General features: G+C 34.1%; 1 protein-coding gene across 2 annotated transcripts in view; it reads left to right on the top strand.

The window, feature by feature from the left end:
- The first annotated feature begins 3,515 nt into the window (after window positions 1-3,515).
- The window catches only part of TMPRSS11D (transmembrane serine protease 11D), a 47,769-nt gene continuing 38,313 nt past the window's right edge, over window positions 3,516-12,971 (top strand). Inside the window, exons 1-2 of one of the 2 annotated variants that reach the window (XM_045504689.2) lie at window positions 3,621-3,643; window positions 6,043-6,090. In XM_045504689.2, coding sequence (XP_045360645.2) covers window positions 3,636-3,643; window positions 6,043-6,090 — 56 coding nt within the window. In that variant the 5' untranslated portion in view covers window positions 3,621-3,635. Of the gene's footprint in view, window positions 3,644-6,042; window positions 6,091-12,971 lie in introns of both variants that reach the window. The other variant, XM_045504690.2, reaches the window with a different exon arrangement.

Here is a 12,971-nt window from a genome sequence, read left to right as displayed (position 1 = left end):
GGAGACTCATGTGGAGAACTTAGGAGAGGAGTAAAGGATATATACTTCTTCCTTCAACAAGATAAAAAGTTATCTATGACCAAGAGGCTTCTTTGATCCCTTATAAGAAACTGATTAAAAAAATTAGTATGTGGATAGCACAAGAAAATAACAGACTGCCAATATGAAAGCCATCCCAAGTTGTAATAAGCTTTGGATTTCTTAAACTATGTTTGAACAAATGCTGTAGGGATAAGATTAGTTTGGAGAAGGCAAGGTCCCATGTTGAATCTAGGAAATGGGGTACTTTAGAAACACCTGGGGCCATTTTCAAATTGTATACTCTCTCCACTTGTCAGTAATCGTGACCCCTACACATGTACACACACACACTGCCTTCAGAATCACTGCTGAAAGAACGACCACATTATATATTGTGGGCTACATTTGTTGGTTCATTTGATTTGATTTGAATGAATTTAATTTTCACTCCTCCATGAGAATGGTACTTTAACTTCATTTGTACATGTAAGAAAACTGAGGCTGACGCAGATAAACAACTTTTCTGAAACGTGAGAGGTAGTAAACAGAAGAACCAGGATTTAATTCTAGGTGTATTTTAACTCCAAAGAGTGTACTGTTTCTACTACAACGTGCCTTCTAAATAAACAAAAGCCTTTGAAACATAGTAGGACCTACTTATTTCCCACTGCCTACAAGTCATAATCCATAAAATTAAACTTGGCCACATTTACAAAATCCAATTATTACCCAACTTTTAAATTCACATTTACAATAAATGTAAACATTTATATTTAAACAACATTTTACAACTTTCAAATGTGGGCACAAAATCTTTCTTTTTCTATCTGTATAATAATTCTGTGAGTGAGGTCATGACAAATTCATTACCAGCCACAGCCACATGACTGTGCTGCTCTGGACCTGATGACTAAACAAACCCCAAATTCAAAGAAAACACTCTGGCCCACACCTTCTTGGATCATCTGCTCTTGGGTTGTTTTCTTCTGCTCATATTGTCATGGCATGTTTCATTGAGTGACTCATACTTCCTTCAAAGCTAGGTCTATTTTCAGACACTTGTGTATTCGGAGATACTCTCTTTACCAGGATCTCCCTCCTCAGCCTAGAAAGGCAAGAAATCCCAGCTCAATAGCTCAAGTACTGTATCCTCCATCAAAACAAATGATCTCTCTCATTAACCGTGTTCCTGTCAGTCCTCCCAGGTCAGACTGTCTCGGTTTTGTAAATGTACGGCTGGAGGAATAAAATCAAGTCTATGGCAGGGAAGAAGAGGATTCTGATATTTTTTGTATGTCCTTTTACATTGCTTACTCTTGTAATGGCTGCACTTCAAGAATAGAAGGGTCAAGTCCTATCCTGCTACGCCCAGAGGATCTGGAGATTAAGAGTCAACGTTTTTTGAATTAGTCCCTGTTAAGAGCAATTCCTTTGCCTCATAAACCATAATCGCATGCCCCACCTCTCTTTCTGTGTTGAGCTCACCACAGGAAACAGGAAGCTGCTTTCATACTGAGCGCAGTTTTTCCCATCCCACTCGCCTGACTCATTCCCAAGTTCTGTTGTGAATAGTAATAGGACACCAGGATCTGCATTAATATATTTAGTTACTGGAAGTGCCAACAATATGTGTTGACTAAGCACCTACTCATTAAAAAAGGCTTTGCTGATTGCTCCAGGAAATACAAAGATGGAGAAGAAAGAACGAATATAGTAAGGGGGAAAGTGCTGTAAACAAAAACTAGAAGACAATATACTTCACATCTTTAAAAAATTATTAAAACAAAAGTAAAATTTTAAAGTACATTAAATATTTAAATAACTTGCCCCAATAAACTACTTTTCTTTTTTATTTATTTCAAGGGAAAATTCAGCAGTGGGGTGAAAAACAAAAACTACGTTCATGAAGGTGGTCAAAACACTTCACATTAGGAGATGGTTTCAGTATTTTATGATGAAGCTATTTGGTGTGATATGATTAACATTTTAAAATGTAGCCATTAAAATTCTTAATAATTGATGAATATGGGTACTAGATTTGCAAATTTTCTGTAAGTCTGAAATTACATCAAAAAAGTTATACTTTTATATAACTAATAGATACATACACAGCTACTAGAAATAATATATACAGCTAATAGAAATAAAAATTAGTAACAGATATGCTTATGAAATAATATTAAGCATAAAAAGCACAATACAAAGGTTATACACAGATGTAACTCATGAAAAAGACTTGTACTCGTGAAAAGTACTTAAAGGTCAACATGTAAAATGAAAATGGTTTGTTTAGGTAACTATTCAAAAGTTTTAAAAATATTGTTTTATTCTTTTTACTACTACAAAACAAAACAACATCAGAATATCAGGCATAAGACAAAGGATCTGATAAAAATATATAAAGAAAGGATATGGAGGAGCCCATGCATTCCTGTCCATTATATGGTTTGCACAATATATTAAAAACTGTGTATGTAACTGAACACTTCTCAAGTTGCAGTCCTAGAGTAAATTCATTTGCCATTAGCTATCAGTGCTTTACAAGATAAAGTCATATAATTTTAGAGTTGAAAATGTTCTCTAAGACCACCTGATTCAGCTTCTCATTTTCTCAGGAATAAATGAGACTCATAGAGGAATAAGTAATTTTTTTCCTTAGGCTGTTTTCACCAACTAATTGTTGGTTGGTGAAAACAGTAGAGCCTAGAATTCAAGTTGTCTAATTTTATTACACATTCCAGTTATTTAGCATTCATTATTTCTCACAAAGTAACCTCAACATAACCTTCCAAATTCATTTCCTATCCTTTCCCACACAATAAACAGGAATATCCTTTCTCACTTCCATGCTATTCTTCCTCTATGTTTTCTTGGGCTCTGCCCTGCCTGAAAACACTGCCCAACACTCTCCATCCTTACCGGAACCCCAAACATACTTGTACTACACTCTGCTGTCCACACATCTACTGGCAGTATTGAATTAGAATTATTTTCAAAAGACATACTCAGAAAAAGACTAAGTGAATTTTAGTTCCAACTGTTCTGCTTGCTTATCCCACACTTTGTACACCTACTCAATTACTTTTCTGAATCTATTTCATATGCCATGAGAAAAACAGGATTTTATCACAGAGAAGAGAGAATTCAAAGATAGTACTACCCATTAATTTCCATAATGTATGGAAAGTATTTATTTTATGATTGTCCTTGGCTTGGTGTGGCAAAGAATGAAGTACACAACAAACAGAAAGATGGGCAAGAGTGTCACATCCTTTCTAAATTAAAGACAATGATGATACAGCCTGTGAAGTCGCAAACTTTCATAAAATACCTATCACCTGTTATTACGTTTAATCACAATTTACTAGTATAAATAAAATTCTTACTGAATTGTGAAGTTCCCTGTCTATTTCTGATTCCACTCCACAAGTCATACAATTGGTTCAAGTTGATTCCTTCAGACTTGTTTAACAAGTTAGATTTTAATTATGTGGGATTTCCTCCTTTGTCTTCAGTTCCTTCATAGATCATACATGAGAGTCATTCATTTGAATGGAAACCTCAGAGCAATTGGATAGACAGAAAAAAGGACTTCTTCATTACTCAGGATTAAAATGTACAGGTAAGTCTTGTTTTTTTCTCCACAATTTTGAAAGTTTTACTATATCATAAAGCATGTGAAAAATGTACGGAAACGTAAGAAATTTTGGCTATGTCTCACAATCTTCTAGTTACTTTTCCCAAAACTTCATTAAAACTCTTAAATATTGTTTAGATAATATGTTTGATATTGTTTAAATACGGTGCTTGGCTGCTTAACTGAATTTTTTATGAAATTAATAAACCTGAAGAGACAGCTTAGTGTTATGAAAACATGTCTTTAAATAAGGAATTGTTTTTGTTTTCTCGTGTTTAATTTTCAAAAAAGTGATGTGTGGATTTTAAAATGTAGGCAGTAAAAAAAATTCCTCTGTTGTTTGAAAATTTTTTGAGGATTATGTATTTTTACTCCTGTCACAGTATCATTACTACATGTGCAGTGGATTCTAAAGTCCTCTTTAAGAAAGTAAAGACAGTATTTGTCTACCTTTTATACACTATGGTATTGTTATTTACAAGTAAGTTTTTGTTGATACTTAAGAAAAAAATAGTATCTACTTAGTTTCCTTTCTAGTTAATAACTGCTTATTTTCATACACTTTCACATAAAAAAGCAACAAATTGTAGCACAATCTAGAGTCAGATGGTACAATCTCAAAATTATATAATTTGATTTGTTTGTATCTGCATCTGAGTGTATTGTTCGTTTTGTCTTCTCATGAACACAGAAAAATATGACACTAATTAAGTCATTTTAAAAGGGAAATAAACAAAATATGGACAATCTGTTGGCCATGTTGTGTAGTTGAGTTTATTTTAAATCTCCTGAACTTTAGAAAACTTGATCAAAATTAAAATCGTTTTAATAAAATATATGTACAATTATGTGTGTTTGAATATATATGAGTAAAAAATGGGTAGCAGTCTAAGTTTTCAAAAATAAATAATAATTAACAATTAATAATATAAAAATAATAAAAATTATTTCACATTCAAACAAGGGATAGGTTTAATAACCTATTAAAATAGGTGAAAATCTATAAAGTAATTTATATATTGTATCTTCTCATTTTATGTGAAAGTGAATCACAAAATTGTATTTAATCATTGACTAGCACTTTGTACAGTTACACATGTGAAAAAGTCTAATGAGAAATACAAAACAGTAATCATGTTTGCTGTATTAAAGTGGTAAGCTTATGAATTATATTTTTCCATCATTCCTAAACCTTCTGTAACAATGTAGTATTGTTTTGGTAGTCACAATACAGTTAGAAATGTATTTTGCAGAAATATTTTTAATCTCACAAAGAAATTTCTCTGATTTTTTAAAAAAATTGATCCTCATAAACAGCTAGATGTCATTCAAAGGAAAATAGAGGAAAACATGGAAACATGCACATAATGAAAAAGAAGTACAATTTCAGAATGCCTGGAATCAATCTAATTTCTAAACTGACCCATCCTTGTAGGAAATATGACGCTCAATCAGAACCAAACTTTCCAATTACAAAGAACTCTTCTTTGAAACTTTGGTTTCTACGGATCACACTTTGAAATATTTTGGCTCTTAAAAATAAGCTGTATCTATAAATAATCAGTTTTCCCTTTTTTATTAACCTGAAAATATATAATTCACAATTGGTTTTGTTCATTGGTTAGTTGGTTGGTTTTTACTGAAATGAGATAATCAGAGTTACCATGCCAAATTGGTGAAATTTTGAAAATAACTTATGGACTTTCATTCATCAATTTGAGGGCCCATGACTAGGAAATAATGCCTTCTTTCAATCTGAATAAAGAGCAGAATTTGTGTGGGAAGGGGAGAGCATATTTAAATGGCTTGGGGAGTTAAAAAATAGACAAATTTTTATTTTGACAATCTTATTTCTAAAGCAGGACATCTGCCTGAGTTTAATATTGCACAGGATGAATTAAAACATAGATTTCTTCTCTACTGGAATATTCCCAACAGCATCAAGACATACCATAATATCTCCAATCAAAAAAAAAAAAAAAAAAAAAACCTCACACTTCACTATTTTCTAATTCTTCCATATGCTCTGAGGAAGCAGGTTATCCAAATTGTGGAGGGGAAGGAAAATTAAAGTAATATGTTTTTAGGTAGTTCTAGGTCATTTTTAGGTAATTTTAGGTAAATCTCCAGGTAATTCTGTGATACTTTTGGTTGAGACTGGGTTCTTTTGGATGGTTTGATTACTTTTATATATAAATTAAACTCTCAGACCTCTTTTAGTTTGTCCTCTCCTGAAGCTTGCAAAGTTGGTATGTTCCTTCCTTTACCTACCTGTTCATCCCTACGTGAAGAAGGAAATCCTACCACCAAGGGACCCAGGAACCTGGCATTATGATATAATCATGATTCATTTCAAATCTTTTAAGTATTCCAAATTTTCTCAGGTCCTCTAGGAGAGTGTCTTGTCAACTGGATTACATAAAAAATATGAGGTAAGATTTGGAAAATAGGATGAAGATTAAAAGCTAGAATTCAGAATGTAGTCTAAGGAAAGATTTACTGTAAATGAGCATATCTCAGCTCAGGAACGGACATGCCTTAGCAGGACTCTTTCCATTGTAACAAATCTCATTTCCATTTTCTTCCTTTTTGTCCATGCTCATGATATGATTAACTGACTGCAGAGACATGTGAAAGCCAGTCAAATGCCATGAAATAAAAAGCCAAAACTGTCAGAAATACATTCCAAATTCTACCTGTTATTTCTATTCTGTCTAATGAATTGTGATTTTAACTTTCAGAAACCATGCTTAAAATTATAAATCATCAGGCAAAGGATATATTTCTTAATGGAAATTAGTCAAGTGGACCAGCTTTACAGTTAAGAGTCCAAAATGGCACATTTAAGGTATAAGGTATTATCCATAAAAACCTTAGGCCACATGCTAAAACAGCTGCCCATTTGGTCAGAATGTTTTTCTAATGTTGGTAAAGGATGGGGAGTGGTGATGGCATTATAATACTGGTGACTGCTATCAGTCACCTAGAATCATATATTTTCTAACAAATCTCCTATATCCACTGCCAATTTGCCCTCCAAAAGATACTCAAGCTACTTCCTCAGAAACTGTTACTCATCTGGCTCATGTCAGTCCAGCCCCCAAGATGGCTTTGGTTGATACCCCTAAAATAAGTCATAAGAACAAGAATTAATGTCTATTTTTAAGGGAACCTAAAGATACCTAATCCATTTCCTTAAAAGCTGTTGCTCCAACTTGAAGGATAGCATTCCCTTGAGCAAAGAAAACTTGCCATAATGTCAGTTTTTCAGAGTATTAAGTCCAAATCTGGCATATGTGCATGATATGTAAAAGTAAAGCACCATCCTAAGCCTGAAATCACTCACTGGGTGACTAAGATCATTGAAAAATAAAACTGACTTTGTGAAAGTTTACACTAATGAATAACTCAGCAGAAAAAAATGGCAGATTCTTTAGAATATTTATGATATCCATGTGTCAGGAGTATGAACAAGTGTATCAATGGTTAATAAAAGGATATGTGAGTTCAAGTTTCAAGTTAGTGGATAAAAAGATCTACTGAACATTTTTCTAACACTGATAATTTTTTATTCTGAGTTAAATACATTAAAACATACAGTTTCCTTCTCTGCTGGAATATTCCCATTAGTATAAAGAGATACCAAGCTATCTCCAGTTTAAAAAAATTCCTCCCTTGACCCATATCCCTTCTCTAGCTATTGCCTCATTTCTCATTTCCTCCTCTTAACAGCAAAACTCTTGTAAAGGTTTGTTTAGACCCACTGCCTCTATTCTTATTTTCTTCTTCCATTCACTTTTTTACTTTTTAAAATTTTTATTGTTAAATATATCACACATAAAGACTAACTGTAAAAATGGACCTCTAGGTACTCAACTTTATTAAGAAAAATAATATCATCAGTACTTTAGAAAACTCTGTGGACTCTTCCTCAATTACATCCTATCCACTAACTGCCCTCCCCTCACTTTGGCCCTGTAACTGTTATCTGGCATGTATCTAAATTTCTTTATGGTTTCACTATACACACACACACACACACACACACACACACACACACACATATATATTCCCTAAAGAACATATTGTTTAGTTCTACATATATTTTAAATTCATTTTATGGGATCAAAATTATGCTTTATAAGTGTATAGTAATAACTCATTCATGTTCACAGCTATGTGATATTCCATTCTAAGAGTCTAATATAACTTACATAACCACTCTTTGGGGATTTTACCATTAAAAATGACACAGCTTTGAACATTCTTAAATGGGTCAAATGGTACAAACAACCAAGAGTTTCTCTTAGGTGTGTTCCTGCAAATGAATCTTCTGGACCATAGGGTGTATGCATGTTTATCTTTAACTTTTCCTCTTATCCCATTACAAGCAGATTCTCATCTTCACAGTCTCAAATAGCTCTTGTCTAGCTCTCCAGTGATCATCCAAATGTAAAATCCAATGGTCAGATCTCAGAGCTCATTTTACTTAACAGCTTCACAGCAGATCATTTCCTCCTTGAAATACAGTCTTAAAGCTTCCAAAACATTATTCTCCCTTGATTTTTCTCTTATCCTACTGGTCAAACTTTCTGAGTTTATATGCTGTATCTTTCTCATTTTCCTATTGCCCAAATTGTAAGTAATATGAAATACAATTTCTTTTCTTCTAGCTCTACTTATCCAGTTACATGTTTTCCAAAACTGTTTCAGCTGATGATTCCCAAAGGCAGGTAGTGATCCCTCAAGTCCACAGTCATTCACTGGGAAACCCAAAATGCTCATGCTTGAAAATAACTTATAAATCAATATGGCAAATAAGCCATTTTGAATCTTACATACCCAAACACTTTATTTATACCTCTTTTGTGATAATTATTGTATTATTTCTTATGCTTTATTTAATTCATTTATGTTATTCATCCAATGAAAAAAATCCACTTTTTGAGTGCCTAATTTTTGTGAGTTGTTGTTTTCAGTGCTAGACATACAGAAATGGAACAGAAAGGCCTAGACTCTGTTTTCATGTCATTTATTGGGAAGGCAGGCACTAAAAAAATTAAACAAGTAAGTATCTATTTAATTCTACTTGTGACAAGCACTATGAAAAGAAGTTTAGGGACTCTGATTAATTAAGATGAATGGAAGCAACTGTCATTGAACACATTTATTCTATGGAAATCTTAGCAGAGCAAAAGGTAGTTTTTACTGAAAATCACAATCTTCCTTGCCAGGAGCAACCATATCAATGATTAAAATGAAAATATGTGATTTCACTTTGATTTGTTTAATAAGATGATACAAAAATAAGTATTATAGTAAACTATCTAGGAGTTTATGGAAGGCTTCTCTGAGGAAGTATTATTTAAGCAAAAATTAAATGCAGGCAGGAAACTGATCATACCAGTCTCTGAAAGCCATATTAAAGAGCTGGGATTATATTCTAAGCGAAATGAAAAACAAAGATTTGACAAAGGCAGAGACATTATTATATTAGAATTTTAAAAAGATCATTCTGACTCTCTCTAGAGAATGATCACTGTGGAGAGGGGGAGATACCCATCGATGAAGGGAGACCAGCTTGAGGCTAGTTCCGTATTTCAGAAATGGAATGAATATGGCTCCAACAAAAGTGCTGGGAGTTGTGACAAAACTTGTGACATATCTAAGAAGTAAAAAGGATGCAACTTGACACTCAATTGGATGTGAGGGATGAGAGAGAAATCAATCATGATTTTCAGGGTTTCCACATGAATAACTTGGTGGATGTAGGTATCATTTACTAAAAAAGAAAATGTCAAAAAAAAAAAAAGTCTATCTGATGGGGCAGAGAGAGGTTGTCAGTGTTAGAAGGGAGAAGACAATTCTGCTTTGGAAATGTTGCGTTCTAAACATCAAGTGGGGATATGTGAAAGATGCAGTTGAACATTTCAGTCTCAAAATCATATATAGATCAGCATTTCTCACAGTGTAATATCTGGTTTATTTCTATCTGGATCCCCTAGGGCACTTGTTAAAAATGCAAATTTTTGAGCAGCAAGACCAGATCTACTGAACAGTCTGAGTGTTGGATGCAGGAATTTTCATTTTTATAAACTTTTCAATCGATTTTTACACACAGAAAAGCTTGAGAACTGTTAGCTTAGATGGTAATTAAAGTTGATTAAATGAAATCAACTAGAGAGAAAAGTGAACACCCAAGACAGAGCATGTAGCAGCAGACTCTTAAGGTTGAATAGAAGAGAAGCAACCAGCAAAGGGCATCAGAAGGATAAAAAGATGTGTCAAATCATGAAAAACAACAGAAAGAGACTATTTCAATAAAGAGGAATAGTCAAGGGTGTGAAATGCTGCTAATAGGTTTCACCTTATCCTCCTTCAGAAACTCATGAATGCCTTAAAGCAGGATAATTCTTTGGCCATTTTTTAAAAATGTCCCCAGTGCCCAGCAAAATAGTGTAAAGAGAACTCAATTATCTATTGATTTTTCCACCATTCATTTAATAAACAGTGTTAATAGAGTGTCCACCACGTCCCGAGTTGCAAAAAAAATTAGTAAGACCTCAAAAAAAGATCACAGATGAAAAATCAAGAGATACCTCTGTACCACTACTTAATCTCTCTTTAGATCAGTTTATTCATCTGCATAATGGGTAAGATGGAGTGGATATTCCTGAAGTTCCCTTCCAGAGGTAACATTCTGTGATTCTGCAGAATTGTTATTGCTCTTACAAAAGGCCATTACAAAAGAATGGTATTAGCAGCTAGAGCTGGGTTCTACCTAAAAGAGGAATGTAGAATTTACCATTTATTGAATATAAGCCAGAGTTCTAAGTACTTTACAAACAGCACCTCATTTAATTCTCACCCCATTCTGATGCATGTTATTATCCCCATTTTAAGAATGAGGAAACTAAGGTTCAGAGAGGTTTTGTCACTTGCCCAGAGTCACACTGTGTCTGTCTGATTACAAAATTTATGATTATCACTATAGTAATGTACTCTTTCTATATTACTTGTACAGCAATTAAAAATTCAATCCTCCCAACAGGACTAGTATTTCATAGGAATAGTATATAAAAACAGAAAAAACAGTGATTATAGATACATTTGTTCAGGAGACAGAAAGGAATGCCTTATGTGTTCAGCTCTTCATTCCCATGTTAGAACCATGGAAATGTTCACAGAGTAGACAGGGCCTCACTTCCATCATCTAATCCATCCTCTCACTGTACAGATACACTTAAAACAGACCATCAAAAACTTCAGGAGATACAGTGGAGAACCAATCACAATCAGTCCCTGCCCTCATTTGCTTGACTGACCACACACTGACACAGGGTCAGGTGTCAGACAATATTTCAGTTGTATTAATAAGTTTTTAAGTCATTTATCTTCACTACAGCCTGAAGGTAGATACTACTGTTACCTCCATTTTTCAGATAAGGAAATGAGGAGAAGTAAGGTAACTTTCCAGATTCACACAGCAAGTAGAAGGCAAAAGCAGAATTTGAATCCTTAGTCCAGCTTCAAAGTCTGTGCTCTCAACTGCTGCCTCTCTCATGGAGCTTAGTTTGCTGCAGAGGGGAGGAGGGTGATGTCAGGATAGGGACATGCATAAGGAACATGTAAGACAGACATTCTTAAGGGAATAAAGTGTTTACAAAAGTTGAAAGTGTGTAGTAGAGGTAAGAGAATCTACCTCATAGAGTGGTCGTGGAAATAAGAAGGAACCATCCATGCGAAGCAAGGAAAGAAAAGAGCAGTGTGAAGGTGATAAGGAAATTCACTCATTCTTCATTAAGTGACAAAGGGGAAAACTCAAATCCAGAGAAGTGATTTGTCTAATGTCAAGTAGCTTTTCTGATCCCTTCAACACTGTTTCCCCACCACCCACCCTGCCATTGTGCATATTTCTTCCCAAGATAAAAGGTATCTACAATATTTTTCCTGAGCTCTGAGGAATACATTCTATTGTGTAGGCTTCAAAAATATTAATGCTATTGACCTTGGAACTCTGCTCATTCCATTATGACACAAAGTCATTATAGAAAAATGATACTGAGAATCTCAATTCTTTCTTCTGCTTCTTTAGAAAATCTGGGCAAGAAGCCACTAGGATTCAGTTCAGAAGGGACTGAGTACAAGATGCTGTTTTTAAAAATATACTGATGAAATTAAGTATTACTCAATAGCATCTGAAACAACTAATCTTGGGTTTGGTCCATGATTCATTAGAAGCTACTCTTTCTGTGAGAACAATTATCATTTGCTGGATATAGTTAAACAGAATTATCCAAGATAAATACATATGGGGTTCTGATTTCAGTCTCCACTCCTCCCAAGTTACTAGTAATAACCCTTACTAGTAGCACTGGGAGAATAATCCCAAGAAATTTTTGGATTCTCTACTCTATCATGCCCACTAACTTATTTCACCCAATTTGCGCTGAAATGTCTTTCTTGCTGAGACTCTTTACTAACAGATTTTTATTTAACTTGTGTATTTAATAATGTATTTGTCTTTTTGTTCTCCTACCCCATTATTCACAGCACCTCCTTTCCTCCTTCCCTGCACCCCTCCCTAAGTAAACAATGTTTTAAAACCTGGTATATATCTTTCTATACAAATTAAATAGGATCATCTCCTTGGTAACTGTTAGAATTTTTAAGTACTTGAGTCTATATATAATAATAAAATCAAATATTGGAGGATGAACTCATCTGGGGCAATAAGTGCTGCCTTGTGCTTCTCCAGGGTGTGATATACCAAATCCCTCACCTCACTGGGATACATTTTGTAGAAACAATGCAACAGGAAATACCCTGATACTTTCAATTTACATTAAGTCACACTGAGCTAGGAGTAAGGGCCCCTAAATCCTTCACACATTTATTTCCTATAGAAAACAAATATGTATTAGGGTCAGTATATTTTAACAAAGCAGTTAGTTAAGGTTTTGAACATTTCATGACGATCTTATACCAGAAGAGGGCTGTCTATGTACCTGGAGTCTAGGAAACAGAAGAAACTAGTATGCCTTCAATAATATCATCCTGTTCTGTCTCAGAGCTACTCTGATCTAACTGTATCCAAAAATCTTTGTTACACAAAGTGTGGTCCTTGGACCAATAGCATCAGCATCACCTGGGAGCTTGCTGGAAATGCAGAATCTTGAGCCTAACCCCAGATTCACTCAATGTAAATCTGCATTTTTAAATTCATATATATATTAAAATTTAAGAAGTACTGAAATGAACAACTGCAACTGCACTAAACAGCTACAAGTTTGGATACTTCCCAAGTATCCAA

This window comes from Camelus bactrianus, chromosome 2 (assembly GCF_048773025.1).
Source record: "Camelus bactrianus isolate YW-2024 breed Bactrian camel chromosome 2, ASM4877302v1, whole genome shotgun sequence".
NCBI classification, from domain to species: domain Eukaryota; kingdom Metazoa; phylum Chordata; class Mammalia; order Artiodactyla; family Camelidae; genus Camelus; species Camelus bactrianus.
This window is presented reverse-complemented; position numbering and strand designations above follow the sequence as displayed.